The sequence below is a fragment of the Ahaetulla prasina genome, chromosome 11, assembly GCF_028640845.1.
Source record: "Ahaetulla prasina isolate Xishuangbanna chromosome 11, ASM2864084v1, whole genome shotgun sequence".
NCBI lineage: Eukaryota > Metazoa > Chordata > Lepidosauria > Squamata > Colubridae > Ahaetulla > Ahaetulla prasina.
Genome location: NC_080549.1, coordinates 16,680,380 through 16,699,020, shown reverse-complemented (window position 1 = coordinate 16,699,020; position 18,641 = coordinate 16,680,380). Strand labels below are relative to the sequence as shown.

The 18,641-nt window shown below is 43.2% G+C and overlaps 1 protein-coding gene across 1 annotated transcript in view; it reads right to left on the bottom strand.

The window, feature by feature from the left end:
- Positions 1-1,656: 1,656 nt before the first annotated feature.
- The window catches only part of RPS6KA6 (ribosomal protein S6 kinase A6), a 99,045-nt gene continuing 82,060 nt past the window's right edge, over positions 1,657-18,641 (bottom strand). The window contains exons 19-22 of the mRNA XM_058196875.1: positions 11,433-11,509; positions 11,168-11,285; positions 5,029-5,169; positions 1,657-4,930 (exon numbers count right to left, since the gene is read on the bottom strand). Of these exons, the coding sequence (XP_058052858.1) occupies positions 4,805-4,930; positions 5,029-5,169; positions 11,168-11,285; positions 11,433-11,509 (462 nt within the window). The 3' untranslated portion in view covers positions 1,657-4,804. The remainder of the gene's footprint in view (positions 4,931-5,028; positions 5,170-11,167; positions 11,286-11,432; positions 11,510-18,641) is intronic.

The following is an 18,641-nucleotide window of genomic DNA, read 5'->3' as shown; positions in this document are numbered from 1 at the left end:
AGTCCTGGGTCTTGAACCAGGACTGTACAGTAGTGGCCAAAATTGTGGAAACCTTTTGTGAAAAGTGTATTTTCTAAAACTAGCTAATTGCACCACTTTTTTTGGGAAGTACCATAAATTTGTATATCAATGGAAAGATAATTTAATCAAGCATGTAATGCAATAACTTTTAGGAAGGATTTGCTATTAGAATATCAGTTACAGTAGAAAGAAGAAAAGTGAAACACAAAGAAAAAACGAGATATACAAAAATTATCACCATGTCAGTTAATACTTAGTTGGGTAACCTTTAGCATGAATTACGGCCTTACGCCGCCTTCCCATGGAGTGAACCAAGTTCTGCAGCTGTTATAATGTGAAACCAATATTGATTGAACTATGGCTTCTATTAACTGGGTTTTATTGCTGGGTCGCTTCTGACTAACAAGTTTCTTTAGTTGGCTCCATAGATTTTCAATTGGGTTAAGGTCTGAGCTATTCCCAGGCCTTTCAAGCAGTGGAATAGGGTTATCTTGAAACTCACCCCCCCCCCAAAAAAATTGGTGTTATTAGCCATCAAACTTCAAAAATACAGTTTCCACAAAAGGTTTCCACAATTTTGGCCACTACTGTAAGTTTTCCAGCTGACAAACTCAGCTTTAACCCAATATTCCCCCATTATACTGTAATTTCTAAACTCTCATAATACCAAAAGTGTGATCCCAAGGCTTCTTAACCACTGCTGTTCATTTCAACAGGGTAGAAGTGATTTTTCTAGAAAACCATAGCTGACCAAACCTCTAGTTGAGGTTGTTTCCATTAGTATCCAAACCAGAACAGGAACTTACAGCCTAGAACAGACCTTGTACATTTCTGTAAAAGTACATCTATCACGTTCCAACGAAGGGATTTGTATAAATAAATTTAGAACAGAATAGAATAACAGAGTTGGAAGGGACCTTGGAGGTCTTCTAGTCCAACCCCCTGCTTAGGCAGGAAACCCTATACCGCTTCAGACAAATGGTTATCCAACCTCTTCTTAAAAATTTCCAGTTTTGGAGCATTCATAACTTCTGGAGGCAAGTTGTTCCACTGATGAATTGTTCTAACTGTCAGGAAATTTCTCCTTAGTTCTAGGTTGCTTCTCTCCTTGATTAGTTTCCACCCATTGCTTCTTGTCCTGCCTTCAGGTGCTTTGGAGAATAGCTTGACTCCCTCTTCTTTGTGGCAGCCCCTGAGATATTGGAACACTACTATCATGTCTCCCTTAGTCCTTCTTTTCATTAAACTAGACATACCCAGTTTCTGCAACCGTTCTTCATATGTTTTAGCCTTCAGTCCCCTAATCATCTTTGTTGCTCTTCTCTGTACTCTTTCTAGAGTCTCTGCATCTTTTTTACATCATGGCGACCAAAACTGGATGCAGTATTCCAAGTGTGGCCTTACCAAGGCCTTATAGTGATTTAAACAGTATTTAAAGGAATTACATTGGATTGTTCCTACAAGGTGAGAGCAATCCCTGTGGTAAATAATTAACTTTAGGAACCTTTTTTTTAAAAAACAGAAGCCTCTATAACAGGGGTCTTCAACCTTTTAAAGTTGCCAAGGTTGAAGGACTTGTGGACTTCAACTCCCAGAATTCCTCAGCCAGCAAACCTGGGAGTTGAAGTCCACAAGTCTTAAAGTTGCCAAGGTTGAAGACCCCTGCTCTATAAGGAGGGTCTCTTTATTTCTTGGATAACTTCAAGATACCTGTGAAGATCTGCTTTTGAAAACGTCCTCCAGCAAGTGCTATAAAGAGAAACGATTAATACGTTTTTCCCCTTTTGGTTTGTTCCATCCACGTCAAAGTCATTGGCAGTCATTTCCGGGCATCCTGAGGGAGGGGAACAGTAACACGAGTTGGAAGGGACCTTGGAGGTCATCTAGTCCAACCCCCCTGCTCATACAGGAGACCTACACTAGGGATTTGAACCGCGGAACTGTTGACTTTTCTGATCGACAAGCTCAGCGTCTTAGCTACTGAGCCACCTAGCCAAGCAGATGTCTTCCCTTTCTTCAAAACTGCTTTCACTTAGCAGGTTAAAGAAAGAACCGCTCTTAGTGACCAGATATCCAGAGTCTTCTAGGACTTTCTACTGTGTTTATCTGCAAGAAAACTGACTGGACTCTTGGATACGGTTGTCTCCAGAAGCTTATAAACGTATCACCGACTATCCAGGAAATTATAATTATTGCAACCCACCCTTCAGAAAAGTCACTAGGCCTCAAATACGCTCATAAAATACCCAAAACATGATTTGGCTGTTGAAAAAGTTCCTGAGATTTGTTGATTTCTTGCCAGTCAGAGTAGACAATATTGGTGTAGAAGTACATTTATTCGATTTGAGATAAGTCTGGTTTTCTGTAGGTATAAAAAGAAATGTAAATATATATATTCAGTCCTTAAAGGAAGGATTTGTTTAAACAAAACAAATCCATATATTTATTTTGGCAAAAAGTAGTCTTTTTCCTCATGTAATTTATGACCGGCATTTCCAGTTTCCTATAGCTCTGTGAAAATGTTTAATGAATTTTAACAAATGCATTCTATTTTCAGATTTTAGTCTTAGCGGTTTTATTTGATTCCCAAATGAAGTCATCAAACAAAAGAATAAAATATTATTCAGCATGATAGTCAGAACTCTCTCGATCTCTTGTAAATGAGCTCTCTAGTTCATTAATGGTCATTCAAGGAAGGTCATCCAAAAAGCTGGTTCTGTATTGTTAGGGTACTGATCAATTGCATTAATCTCATTTTACAATAAAATATCTCAATAATCCATATCGGAATATCTATCTTTGGGTGGGTGGGGTGGAGACTGAGTCTTCTAAGAGGCATTTGCTAAGAAAACACGCCAGTTTGAAACTAATCTAGATCCAATACAGGCTAGCCTGACCAATTTCATATATATTTTTTTCCGAGTAATCCTTCTAATCCTCATTGGTTTTATTCTTCCCATTGAATTTATGGATTTATGAGAAATTTCCCTACACTGAGACATTCTAAAGCTTGATCAAAAAAGACCAAGGAAGGTTTCAAAGCTTGCATTTTTCCAGAGGATACAAAGTCGATATTAAAAGGAAAAGAAAGGGAGGGGGGGGAGAGAAAAACATTAATATAAACATTTATCTTCCAAACTGTTTTATCAAATATCAGAGAAAACAAAGAATTCAGAGAACTTTTCAATGTGTAAATAAATAAAATTTGCTGTGAAATATGGTGTTTGATTAAAAAACATCACTATCTTACAATTTAGGATGAGTAAAATGCTGTCCCGGGATGAGAAAATTCAGGCACAATGAGAACCGAAGACCATGAAGGAAAGAACAATTGAAGACAGCAAGAGTGGGCTAGCTTAATTAGCAAGGTAGCTTAGTTTGTCTTCTGTCGATACCAATCAAGGTAGCTTAATCTGTCTTGTATCAATACCAATCAAGTGACAGGGTTCAATCCAGAATGTCGGTGCAAATACAATGTCAGTCTTCCTACGGTTAAATGAAATGGGCACAGACTGTGTGACACACCAACGTTCACAGATGAAACAAATCTAAGCCAATACTGGAGGAGTTGATATCAACTTGTAGCCTTTTAGATATAGGTCATAAGCTCTACACACCTTATTCTGTATCTAAGAATATTCTGTATCTAAGCAGGGGCACCCAACCTTGGCAACTTTAAGATCTGTGGACTCCAAGTCCCAGAATTCTAAAGCCAGCCATGAGAATTCTGAGAGTTGAAGTCTACAAGTGGGGTATAAAGCTCTACACACCTGATTAGGTATGTAGGCAGGGATGCTCAACCTTGGCAGCTTTAAGACTTGTGGCCTTCAACTCCCAGAATTCCCAAGGCTGGCTGGAGAACTTTGGGAGTTGAAGTCCACAGGCCTCAAAGTTGCCAAGGTTGAACACCCCGATCTAAAGTATATCAAGCAGAGATCTACTTACCCCTTCTTGAAAAGGTCCAATGATGGTGAAGTCATACATAATGTTTAAGTACAACAGATTATTTATTATCCTAACAACCACCACTCTTCAAAAGCCTTAAGAAAGACACGGCTAAGTTGACCAAATCTACAGCTTCTAATGAAGGCTTTACACACTATCATCTCGGTGCATGGATTATTATAGCTGTACATGATTTTAATTGTTTTTTACACATAATTGCCTGATACCAACAGAAGATAAGGGCTTCCGTCATGCATTTTGCACTAGGATATCCGTTTCAACGGTTCTTGGCTTGTCGTACCCATGAATCAAATGCATGGAGTCCGCCAGTTAAGGGGATCAATTTACAAAACCAGAGCACATCATGTTTAATGTTTTCTTTTCTTTGTCTTTACAATAGGGCCAAGGTAGCAAAAATATTAAAACACTGACCTTTGCTTCTGAAATGAAATTTACAACTTGAGCAGCGTCTCTGGTCAACTAATACATATCTTTATAAACTGGATGAAAACTATACAGTATTTAAAAGTATTAACATAATGCGATCGATCTCTGAAATGAAATGTGTACCGAAATTCCTCACCACAATTGCGAAATACCCTGATGCTACGGAAACCAACCTACGAACAGCAATAAATCCTCTAAACTGGTAGAAGTTTTTTTATTATTATTATTATTATTATTATTTTCTTTTTCTTCCTTTCTTCAACTGAATTCAAGTAGTGTAGGAGGAACTGGTATATGCCTTTTAATTCACAGGGCAGGCAAATACAGGAGCTGTTTCTTGGGTTTGTTTTTGTTTTCCTCTGTTCCACGTAGGCTAAATGTTCCAGCTGACCTATAAGTCTGTGGATGTGAGCTTTTTCATGCTTCTCCGCTGAGCCAAGCTTGAAGCTGCAACAGGTTCCAAAACAGGCTGGAATGTCTTGTTGTTCAGTGCAGAATAGGTAGCAGCCATGGCCCCCTGCGACATAATGACATTAAAGGACAAATCAACCCGCCATCTTCAATCATCATTAAGATACAGATCTCCGTATCCTTGATGAGCTTTGCCAACTTTACCTTCACTAGATGTGGCGCGTCTTGCCTATTTAACTGATAATGTGGCAGCTGATCTCTACAGGCTATCCATGAATGCTTCAGAACTTGCTCTGCGGTGTATCTTTGATGTGGGTCTACATGTAGCATATGAGATAGCAAATCCTGGATCAAACAGATAACAAGAGTTGTAAGTACAACTTTAGAGAAGAGGAGGTTACAAAGAGTTGAACGTGGCCTTTGTGATATTGTCGCTCCCATCAGGATCATAGCAGTGATCTTTCCACCTCAAGCTACTGGTGTCAGGCCTGGAAGCCAACTTTTGCCTTGGAGCTTCAGGCCTGCCACATTTCCTACTGTGGGAAACTGGAAGGGGGGATTGTATGGTGCAAGGGTGATATAGTCATAATAACATTCCTTTCTCAGAGAGTCAAGGACCTCTCGCCCTGCACCTGGAGGATAAGAATTGGGAAGCATCTCCAGTTAGGATGATGCTTTGGTTGGACCATGTGATGGACATGTGGGTGTTTGGCGGGACTTGGACTTTTTTTTGCGTGGGGAAAACCTGGAAGCTTTCAGGTTCGGGTTTTCCCAGATGTGCCAATATGACCTCTCTAATAAAATAGAAGTTTGAGGAATTTCAAGTGTTACTTGGAACCCTGACATTGACCCGAATCTTGACAACTCGATTCTAATGGTAGCAGCAAGGAATATCTTCATCAGTGAATGTCAGGGTCCCTTCCTGATTTCAGAGGGAACCAAGATGTGGCATAGAGGTATGGATGAACCCAAAAGACAAGGAAGCTTAACTGAGAAGGAGCAGTTAAACTTTCTGAAAAGGGATGTTTCTGAACTGGAAACAGTTCATCCTCAACAGGCCTTCATCGTAACTTTTGCCACCTTAAATGGAAAGTGATATAGCTTGCATGCTACAGACTTTTAAAACAAAATGAATGGGAAGGTCAAAGCAGAATTAATAGGCGCCCTGAATAGCGTATTCTCTCATTGGATGTATCCAGTGGCGGGATTCAATTTTTTTTTTACTACCGGTTCTGTGGGCGTGGCTTGGTGGGTGTGGCTTGGTAGGCATGGCAGGGGAAGGATACTGCAAAATCTCCATTCCCACGCCACTCCAGGGGAAGGATACTGTAAAATTTCCATTCCCACCCCACTCCAGGGGAAAGATACTGTAAAATCTCCATTCCCACCCCACTCCAGGGGAAGGATGCTGTAAAATCTCCATTCCCACCCCATTCCACAAGGTGTGCCCCTTGTGGAAATGTGCCCACCGGGTTTCCGTGCACTCCATCAGCCGAGGGCTCAGGGTAGGGGTGGGGGAGTGGCGGTGGTTATTAGAGAGAGTCTAGAGCCGAGGGAGACCACTGTACCTCAGATTGCCGGGTGTGAATCCCTCTTTGTGAGGTGGGGTCATAGGTGTCAGATGGGCTTGTTTGTCGCGTACCTGGCTCCTTGCTACGTGACAGCTGCCCTGCCCGAGCTCCTGGAGGTGCTGGCTGGGGTGGCAGTGGAGACCCCCAGACTTATAGTCATGGGGGACTTCAATCTGCCATCTTCCGGCACATCATCGACAGCAGCTCGGGAGTTCATGGCTTCCATGACGGCCTTGGACCTGACCCAAGTAGTCGATGGCCCTACTCACACTGGGGGTGGCACGCTGGACTTGATTTTTATCTCTGGTCAGTGGTTGAAGGATCTGGACTTGAGGGATGTAGTCACTGAACCTTTGTCATGGTCAGATCACTCTCTCCTTCGCCTAGACTTTCTAACCGCTACTCACCGCCACAGGGAGACGGAACCAATTCGTTGGTTCCATTCCAGGCACCTGATGGACCCGGAGAGGTTCCAGACGGAGCTTGGGCCATTTCCTGAGGGTCTGGCTCACAACACGGCTGAGGAACTAGTCGCGGCCTGGGAATGGGCCGCGGCTGGGGCTTTAGACCGTGTCATGCCTTTGCGGCCTCTGACCCGGCATAGATCCCAACCGGCTCCTTGGTTTTCCGAGGAGCTGAGGGGGATGAAACGCCGGAGAAGACGCCTAGAGAGTTCGTGGAGGTCCAGTCGTTCGGAGGCTGATCGGACACTAGTTAGGTCCTATAATAGGACCTACCTTGTGGCACTGAGGGAAGCGAGACGTTGCTACGTCTCGTCCCTCATTGCGTCGGCAGATAACCGCCCGGCCGCCCTGTTTCGGGTGACTCGTTCCCTCCTTCACCAGGGGGAGCGGGATGACCCGTTACAGGGACATGCTGAGGAGTTTAACGGTTATCTATACAATAAAATCGTTCAGCTTCGGGACGGTCTGGACCAAAATTGCGGGGATCCAGATGGGGTGTCTGAGGGCGGTCTTGTTGACATTGTTTGGGATGAGTTTGACCCTGTGGCTCCCGAGGACATGGACAGGTTGCTGGGCAGGTTGAATGCCACCACGTGTTTACTGGACCCGTGTCCCTCCTGGTTGGTACTGGCCACTCAGGAGGTGACATGAGGCTGGCTCCAGATGATTACGAATGCTTCTTTGTTGGAGGGAGTCTTTCCGGCCGCCTTGAAAGAGGCGGTGGTGAGGCCCCTCCTCAAGAAGCCTTCCCTGGACCCGGCTGTTTTAGGTAATTATCGTCCGGTCTCCAACCTTCGCTTCACGGCGAAGGTTGTAGAGAGTGTGGTGGCATGTCAGTTTCCCCGGCACCTGGATGAAACTGTCTATCTAGACCCGTTCCAGTCCGGTTTCCAGCCCGGATACAGCACTGAGACGGCTTTGGTCGCGTTGGTGGATGATCTCTGGAGGGCCAGGGATAGGGGTTGTTCCTCTGCCCTGGTCCTATTAGACCTCTCAGCAGCTTTTGATACCATCGACCATGGTATCCTGCTGCACCGGTTGGAGGGATTGGGAGTGGGAGGCACCGTTTATCGGTGGTTCTCCTCCTATCTCTCCGATCGGTCGCAGACGGTGTTGACAGGGGGGCAGAGGTCGGCCCCGAGGCACCTCACTTGTGGGGTGCCGCAGGGGTCGATTCTCTCGCCCCTTCTGTTCAACATCTATATGAAGCCGTTGGATGAGATCATCAGTGGTTTCGGTATGAGGTACCAGCTGTACGCTGATGACACTCAGCTGTACTTTTCCACACCGGGCCACCCCAACGAAGCTATCGAAGTGCTGTCCCGGTGTCTGGAGGCCGTATGGGTCTGGATGGGGAGAAAAAGGCTCAAGCTCAATCCCTCCAAGACAGAGTGGCTGTGGATGCCGGCATCCCGGTACAGTCAGCTGAGTCCGCAACTGACTGTTGGGGGCGAGTCATTGGCCCCGATGGAGAGGGTGCGCAACTTGGGCATCCTCCTGGATGAACGGCTGTCCTTTGAAGATCATTTGACGGCCGTCTCCAGGAGAGCTTTTAACCAAGTTCGCCTGGTTCGCCAGTTGCGCCCCTTTCTAGACCGGGATGCCCTATGCACGGTCACTCACGCCCTCGTGACGTCTCGTCTGGATTACTGCAATGCTCTCTACATGGGGCTCCCCTTGAGGGGCACCCGGAGGCTTCAGTTAGTTCAGAATGCGGCTGCGCGGGTGATAGAGGGAGCCCCTCATGGCTCCCATATGACACCTCTCCTGCGCAGACTGCACTGGCTACCTGTGGCCTTCCGGGTGCGCTTCAAGGTTTTGGTAACTATCTTTAAAGCGCTCCATGGCATAGGGCCGGGTTACTTACGGGACCGCCTGCTGCTACCGAATACCTCTCACCGACCCATGCGCTCTCATGGAGAGGGACTCCTCAGGGTGCTGTCAGCCAGGCAGTGCCGTTTGGCGACACCCAGGGGAAGGGCCTTCTCTGTGGGGGCTCCCACCCTCTGGAACGAACTCCCCCCAGGACTCCGTCAACTTCCGGACCTCCGAACCTTCCGTTGTGAGCTTAAAACACATCTATTCATCTACGCAGGACTGGACTAGATTTTAAATTTATTTTGGTTTTAATGGGTTTTATTATATATACTGTTTTTTAATTTGGCTATGTGGAATAAGTTTTTTAATTGATATTTTATTCTGTATTTATATGTATCTTTTTATTTGCCTGTGAACCGCCCTGAGTCCCTAGGGAGATAGGGCGGTATATAAATGCGAAAAAATAAAATAAATAAAATAGATAATCCAGGGGAAGGATACTGTAAAATCTCCATTCCCACCTCACTCCAGGGGAAGGATGCTGTAAAATCTCCATTCCCACCTCACTCCAGGGGAAGGATACTGTAAAATCTCCATTCCCACCCCACTCCAGGGGAAGGATACTGTAAAAACTCCATTCCCACCTCACTCCAGGGGAAGGATCCTGTAAAATCTCCATTCCCACCCCAGTCCAGGGGAAGGATCCTGTAAAATCTCCATTCCCACCTCACTCCAGGGGAAGGATACTGTAAAATCTCCATTCCCACCTCACTCCAGGGGAAGGATACTGTAAAATCTCCATTCCCACCCCACTCCAGGGGAAGGATCCTGTAAAAACTCCATTCCCACCTCACTCCAGGGGAAGGATCCTGTAAAATCTCCATTCCCACCCCACTCCAGGGGAAGGATCCTGTAAAATCTCCATTCCCACCTCACTCCAGGGGAAGGATCCTGTAAAATCTCCATTTCCACCTCACTCCAGGGGAAGGATCCTGTAAAATCTCCATTCCCACCTCACTCCAGGGGAAGGATCCTGTAAAATCTCCATTCCCACCCCACTCCAGGGGAAGGATACTGTAAAATCTCCATTCCCATCCCATCCAGGGGAAGGATTCTGTAAAATCTCAATTCCCACCTTACTCCAGGGGAAGGATACTGTAAAATCTCCATTCCTATCCCATCCAGGGGAAGGATCCTGTAAAATCTCCATTCCTACCCCACTCCAGGGGAAGGATACTGTAAAATCTCCATTCCCACCCCACTCCAGGGGAAGGATACTCTCCATTCCCACCCCACTCCAGGAGAAGGATCCTGTAAAATCTCCATTCCCACCTCACTCCAGGGGAAGGTTACTGCAAAATCCCCATTTCCTCCCGATCAGCTGGGACTCGGGAGGCAGAGAATAGATGTGGGTGGGGCCAGTCAGAATTATTACTACCGGTTCTCCAAACTACTCAAAATTTTCACTACCGGTTCTCCAGAACTGGTCAAAACCTGCTGAAACCCACCTCGGGATGGGTCAAAAAGCTCAATAAATCACGTGCTTCTAACTGTTTGAATCACACTACTGCTCATACAAAATCATGAAGCAAACCTGGATTTCAGTTTTTAGAAGTGGTGAAACAGGGAAAGCCCCTTATATCAAGTTGTATGGGAAAATGACACACTGTACAGATCTGGTTAGAATTTACATAACATATTGGAACATCTACATAATATAAATCAAACGAAACTTGTTCAGCCTGAGATTCAGGTATGGGAAAATTCTGGCTTCTTAAAAAATAAACTGAATAATTTTATTACGTGCTTGATGTGGCTGATAGCTTGCATTAGTTTGGCTAAGATTCTATCTATAGGTAAAGAACAATAAATTTATGATTCTTCTTTGGAAGAATCATAAAGTGTATTTCTTGATTTTTGGAACCTGGCATTGAAGTATATTAAATTTTAACCAACGGTTCACCTGCAATTGCATTTACACAGCTGCCTGTACCTTATCTATATCTATATCTATAAATGACTCTCTGTGTGTGTGTGTGTGTGTGTGTGTGTGTGTGTGTGTGTGTGTGTTCCAGCATAACTCTGGAATGCCTCGAGCAATTTCAACCAAACTTGGTACGCAGATGACTTACTCTCTGGGAAAAAATACTGTGGGGGTAAGATACCCCTAACACCCCTCGGTGTGTGTGTGTTCCAACATAACTCTGGAACACCTGGGCTGCTGAAATGAAAAGGAATGAATTATATCTATAGTGTCAAATCACAGCACTTTTGACAGTGATAGTGTGCATTTTGGATTCAAGTTCTGTTAAAATACAGCCTGTTGTGCCTTAAAATGGCTTCTACTGTACAACACAGCGGAGTTGCCATGGTAATGGCTTCACAGTACTCCACAAGGGGGCTCCCTCTGGTACGGGGGATTGGTTCTTAAATACCCGGGCAACACCGGGTTATCAACTAGTAAAGAATAAAATAAAAATATGTGGATACCTTTGCAGCATCTGACACAGTGTCCCAATTGCCTCCACTTAAAGAAAAATTTCCACTACCTATCCGTAACAAGATTTCTTCAGGGGTATCATTGGGCCCGTTGGCAAAAGGTGTGTACCTAAAAATATTTTTAAGAAAGGATGTTAGTTTCTTTTGCATAAGTAGTTCAGAAACATAGATGGAACTTGCTGATTTAGGACAGATTTCATGGCTTTGAACACCTGCAAACTCATAGCTATGTCAACATGTGAAAGGCGCATCTCACCCTGCCAGCATTGTATAAAGAAGAACACCCAAGCTCCAAATATCACAAGCAGCATCATAGCCTTGCCTCATGAGGACCTAGAAGACGAACAAAAACGCCATGTTATTCTTAGAAAGACGAGCCTTCATCACATTCAGATTTAGAAGTAAATTTAAATCAGTGTTTTTCAACCTTGGCCACTTTAAGATGTGTGGACTTCAATTCCCAGAATTCCCCAACCAGCATGCTGGCTGGGGAATTCTGGGAATTGAAGTCCGTGCATTTTGAGGAAGCCAAGGTTGAAAACACTGATTTAAACTAATTTATTTATTTATTTATTGTTTAAATTTCTATACCGCCCTTCTCCCAAAGGACTCAGGGTGGTTTACAGCCAAAGTAAAAACAATTAGTACAAAATTAAAACCAGTTTAAGAGGAAAATTTGAAGTTGGTTGAAGACTTAAAACCAATAAAACCCCATTATTAACCCCATTAGGCCAGTCCTCCACGATGGAACAGAATTGTTTTCAGCTCGCTTCGAAAGTCCGAAGATCAGGGAGTTGGCGGATACTTGGTGGTAGCTCGTTCCACAGGGTTGGTGCCCCCACAGAGAAGGCCCTCCCCCTGGGCGTCGCCAGCCGACATTGACTGGCCAACGGCACACTGAGGAGACCCTCCCTATGGGAGCGCACTGGTCGATGGGAGGTCGCCGGTAGCAGCAGGTGGTCCCGTAAGTAACCTGGTCCTATGCCATGGAGCGCTTTAAAGGTGGTAACTAACACCTTGAATTGCACCCAAAAGACTACCGTGCTGCTTAATAAAATAGTTACCTTCTAAATGCTGCAGTAGTATCATCTTCTTTTAATGACCCCATAATCCCTTGTGGGGTGGAGTCTGGGCAACTGAATGGAGCTGAATGTTTACTGGCCAGATGCCCTTCCTGTCGCCAGTGCGGAGTTTTTTTTCAGCAGATATATTCTCATTGTGCCCAGAGAGAGAAATTTCTGTCTCTACCTAGGATCGAACTCGCAGCCTCCTGACTGTGAGGCGAGAGCTCCACCTGTAGGCCACAGCACCACTCAAATGCTGTAGTAGTATACAGAACAATAATCAACATTCAACTGAATTCTGGGTTTCCATGTTTGTTTCTATACATTACGAAGCCCATTTATGTATGCTCTTACAGTAGTGGCCAGAATTGTGGAAACCTTTTGGGAAAAGTGTATTTTCTAAAACTAGCTAATAACACCACTTTTTTGGGGAGTAGTACCATAAATTTGTATATCAATGGAAAGATAATTTAATCAAGAATGTAATGCAATAACTTTTAGGAAGGATTTGCTATTAGAATGAAAGTTACAGTATAAAGAAGAAAAGTGAAACACGTAGAAAAAATGAGATATACAAAAATTATCACCATGTCAGTTAATACTTAGCTGGGTAACCTTTAGCATGAATTATGGCCGTACAACGTCTTCCCCTGGAGTGATCCAAGTCTTTTAGTTCTGCAGCTGTTATAATGTGAAACCAAAATTGAAGGATTGCTTCTATTAACTTGGTTTTATTGGTCGGTCATTTCTGACTAACAAGTTTCTTTAGTCGGCTCCATAGATTTTCAACTGGGTTAAGGTCTGGGTTATTCCCAGGCCATTCCAGCAGTAGAATAAGATTATTTTGAAACTCAAAATAATTAATAATAATAATAATAATAATAATAATAATAATAATGATGATGATGATGATGATGATGATGATGATGATGATGATGATGATGATGATGATGGTGTTATTAGCCATCAAATATCAAAAATACACTTTCCCCAAAAGGTTTCCACAATTTTGACCACTACTGTATGTGAGACAATAAATCAATTATTATGTTGCAAGGAACAACAGAGCAAAGCAATCTACCCCCAACGCCTCCCCAAACTTGTGAAATACAAATACTTTCCTGAAGATTTAAAAAGTTGATTTGTAAAATCAAAGAGGAAAATGCATACCTCCGGTGCCACAAAATTAGCCGTGTAGCATGGTGTTAAGAGAAGCCCATTGTCTCCGCGGAGTTGCTTTGCAAAGCCGAAATCACAAATCCTGATGGAATCAGCATTATTGGAATCATCCATATACAAAATATTACTTGGTTTAAGATCCCGATGCACAACCTTAAAAACAAAACAAAACATATAAAACCCAACTATTCTGGCTGAAATCAGGAAAAAAAACACGTTTTAAAATAAATAAATAAATGCTGCAGTAGTATCATCTTCTTTTAATGACCCCATAATCCCTTGTGGGGTGGAGTCTGGGCAACTGAATGGAGCTGAATGTTTACTGGCCAGATGCCCTTCCTGTCACCAGTGCGGAGTTTTTTTTCAGCAGATATATTCTCATTGTGCCCAGAGAGAGAAATTTCTGTCTCTACCTAGGATCGAACTCGCAGCCTCCTGACTGTGAGGCGAGAGCTCCACCTGTAGGCCACAGCACCACTCAAATGCTGTAGTAGTATACAGAACAATAATCAACATTCAACTGAATTCTGGGTTTCCATGTTTGTTTCTATACATTAAGAAGCCCATTTATGTATGCTCTTACAGTAGTGGCCAGAATTGTGGAAACCTTTTGGGAAAAGTGTATTTTCTAAAACTAGCTAATAACACCACTTTTTTGGGGAGTAGTACCATAAATTTGTATATCAATGGAAAGATAATTTAATCAAGAATGTAATGCAATAACTTTTAGGAAGGATTTGCTATTAGAATGAAAGTTACAGTATAAAGAAGAAAAGTGAAACACGTAGAAAAAATGAGATATACAAAAATTATCACCATGTCAGTTAATACTTAGCTGGGTAACTGTTAAGTTTGGGTATTGACGAGGCAGGAGACCAGGTTAGTGACAACAGCTCTTTAATATAGTGTGACCCAGCAAAACTCTGGAGAAAACATAATAATAATAATAATAATAATAATAATAATAATAATAATAATAATAATAATAATAATAATAATAATAATAATAATAATAATAATAATAATAATAATAATAATAATAATAATAATAATAATAATAATAATAATAATAATAATAATAATAATAATAATAATAATAATAATAATAATAATAATAATAATAATAATAATAATAATAATAATAATAATAATAATAATAATAATAATAATAATAATAATAATAATAATAATAATAATGATGATGATGATGTTCATGATTATAATGATGATGATGATGATGGTGTTATTAGCCATCAAATATCAAAAATACACTTTCCCCAAAAGGTTTCCACAATTTTGACCACTACTGTATGTGAGAGAATAAATCAATTATTATGATGCAAGGAACAACAGAGCAAAGCAATCTACCCCCAACGCCTCCCCAAACTTGTGAAATACAAATACTTTCCTGAAGATTTAAAAAGTTGATTTGTAAAATCAAAGAGGAAAATTTGAAGTTGGTTGAAGACTTAAAACCAATAAAACCCCATTATTAACCCCATTAGGCCAGTCCTCCACGATGGAACAGAATTGTTTTCAGCTCGCTTCGAAAGTCCGAAGATCAGGGAGTTGGCGGATACTTGGTGGTAGCTCGTTCCACAGGGTTGGTGCCCCCACAGAGAAGGCCCTCCCCCTGGGCGTCGCCAGCCGACTTTGACTGGCCAACGGCACACTGAGGAGACCCTCCCTATGGGAGGGCACTGGTCGATGGGAGGTCGCCGGTAGCAGCAGGCGGTCCCGTAAGTAACCTGGTCCTATGCCATGGAGCGCTTTAAAGGTGGTAACTAACACCTTGAATTGCACCCAAAAGACTACCGTGCTGCTTAATAAAATAGTTACCTTCTAAATGCTGCAGTAGTATCATCTTCTTTTAATGACCCCATAATCCCTTGTGGGGTGGAGTCTGGGCAACTGAATGGAGCTGAATGTTTACTGGCCAGATGCCCTTCCTGTCACCAGTGCGGAGTTTTTTTTCAGCAGATATATTCTCATTGTGCCCAGAGAGAGAAATTTCTGTCTCTACCTAGGATCGAACTCGCAGCCTCCTGACTCTCCCGGACCTCGCAGTTCACTGGAGTTGAGTCGAGCTTGCGGAGGGACTTTTCGTTCCTCTGAGCTCCTCCTCCCGGCCATCCGGCCCTGGATTATTCGGCTCGGACCTGCTGTCCTCTAGAGGGACCGGAGGGTGTCGCTGGACCTCGCCTGACTCAGATAAGTCTCTGTTTGGTTCTTTTCGCTTTCTGTTTGTTCTTGGCTCCAGTCAGCTGTGGGGTTAATTAAATCATAGTCAGGGCTGTCTCGCCTAATTCTGCCTTATCGCTCAATCTGTTTCTTAATTGATCTATGTGGCGCCTCCAGATTCTGCCATCGTCTAGTTCCACTAGATAAGATTTGGGGCCCGTTTGTCTATGACTATCCCCTCTTCCAGTTAGGGCCGTCGCTGTAATTATGTGCCCACACGAGTCTCCTATGTTTAACTCTCGGATTCTATCTGGTTTTGTTTTGAACCCGTCCTGTCGTAGTTGGTGTAGCGGTCTAGCGGGCACCGTAGCTTCCGCCCATTAATAGCTCGGCTGGGCTGCGGCGGTGGCCACACAGGGGTCCTGTGTTGGACGGTTAGGAATCGTCGATTTGTGCCTGCCAATCGCCGGGCGCCGTGATAGCGCTTCTTCGCACTCCGGACAAAACGTTCAGCAAGGCCGTTCGGCGCGGGTGGAACGGGCGCTGAGAGGGCATGTCGGATGCCCTCTTCAGCCAGGTACCCTTCAAATAATGCTGCGGTGAACTGTGGGCGTTATCGGACACGGTGTCCGGTAGCCGTGCGTGGCGAAAAGGTGTTGTAGTGCTGAGATGACAGCTCCCGCGGTTGTGGATTTCATTAGGATGATCTCCAGCCATTTGGAGAATGCATCCACCACAATTAGAAATGTTTGGCCGTGGAAGGGGCCGGCAAAATCAATGTGTATGGGACCAAGGGCCTTGGGGTTTCTCCCACTCCAACACTGGGGCCGTGGGTGGTAGTGGTCTGGATTCCTGACATACTTGGCATCGGCCAACCCTGTCACTGATTTCCCTGTCCATTAGGGGCCACCAGACATAGCTCCTAGCCAAACCCTTCATCCTTACAATTCCTGGGTGACCCTCATGCAGGAGTTCCAGAACTTTTTTTCTCAGCTTCTCTGGAACTACCACCCTATCCCCCCAGAGCAGGCACCCCCCTTGCACAGACAATTCCCCTTTTTTCTTTACAAATTCCTTGAAAGTCGCCCGGGCGCAGCGGCCATCCCTTTGAACCCAACTGATTACAGTTCTTAAAACAACGTCCGGTAGGAGGCCTGAGCCACTTCCTGCGATGTGACTGGCCCCGAGTCCAAAGAGTCAATTAGAACGGTGTGCCCGGGTGGGGTCTCGATTTCCCTGGCAATGGGCATCTGCTCAATGCGTCCGCATGCCCCAGCTCCTTTCCAGGCCGATGCTGCAGCTTGTAGAGTATGCGGTCAAAAATAGTCCATCTGGTCAGTCTAGGTGAGAGTGCTACTGGCGGTCGCCAGCCAGTAACCCCAATAGCGGTCTGTGATCAGTAACAATTTCAAATCACGCCCAAAACGTATTCGTGAAATTTTTCACCCCTGACACTATTGCGAGAGCCTCCCTATCTAGCTGGCTGTAATTCCTTTCAGCCGGGACATCGCTCGTGAATAGAACGCTATAGGGCTTCAGTGCCGTTTGGGAGTCTGTGGCTGGCACCGCTCCTACTCCATAGGGGACGATCACAAACCAATACTAATGGCAGTCTGTTGTTGTATTGTATTAACAGGCTATCGCTTGATAGCAAACTTTTACTGCCTCAAATGCCCTATTCTCTGACTTCCCCACGACCAAACAGTGTTTTCAACTGGGTTAAGGTCTGGGTTATTCCCAGGCCATTCCAGCAGTAGAATAAGATTATTTTGAAACTCAAAATAATTAATAATAATAATGATGATGATGATGATGATGATGGTGTTATTAGCCATCAAATATCAAAAATACACTTTCCCAAAGGTTTCCACAATTTTGACCACTACTGTATGTGAGAGAATAAATCAATTATTATGTTGCAAGGAACAACAGAGCAAAGCAATCTACCCGCAACGCCTCCCCAAACTTGTGAAATACAAATACTTTCCTGAAGATTTAAAAAGTTGATTTGTAAAACCAAAGAGGAAAATGCATACCTCCGGTGCCACAAAATTAGCCGTGTAGCATGGTGTTAAGAGAAGCCCATTGTCTCCGCGGAGTTGCTTTGCAAAGCCGAAATCACAAATCCTGATGGAATCAGCATTATTGGAATCATCCATATACAAAATATTACTTGGTTTAAGATCCCGATGCACAACCTTAAAACAAAACATATAAAACCCAACTATTCTGGCTGAAATCAGGAAAAAAACACGTTTTAAAATAAATAAATAACATCAGAGTTGGAAGGGACCTTGGAGGCCTTCTAGTCCAACCCCTGCCCAGGCAAGAAACCCTACATCATCTCAGTCAGATGGTTATCCAACATTTTCTTAAAAATTTTCTCTCATATTTTGCGCTTGTGTAAATTTAACATTCCTCACCCAAATTCTTTCCCAAGTTTCCAACATTATTGGTTGCTGAAAATTTTGTGCCCACTTAATCATACAATCCTTAACCAAATCAGTCTCTGAATCTATTTCTACTAATACATTATACAACCTCTTAATATGCTGTTGACCTTGATCTCTCATTTGTTTTAACAAATTATCCTCAATTTGCTTAACACCTATTTTCTGATCTAATTTCCATCTAGCTTGTAGTTGTCCATATTGGAATCTTTCCATCTAATTTGTATTGATATTTCCTCCAAACCCTCAATAATGCATTTCTAATTATATTATTTTTAAATATTTTATCAACTTTCTTATCATATAATAAATAGGCATGCCACCCATATAACAAACCATAACCTTCTATATTCAGAACTCTTTCCTCAGTTAAATTAATCCAATCAGTAATTAATGATAAAACAACTGCTTCATAATACAATTTTAAATTAGGCATTTTAAGACCCCCTTTCCTTATATCCTGCATTACTTTTAATTTTATTCTTGGTTTTTGCCCATCCATACAAATTTACTAATCCCTTTTGCCATTCCTGTAATTTAATATCATTCTTAAACACGGTATCATTTGAAACAAAACAAAACATATAAAAC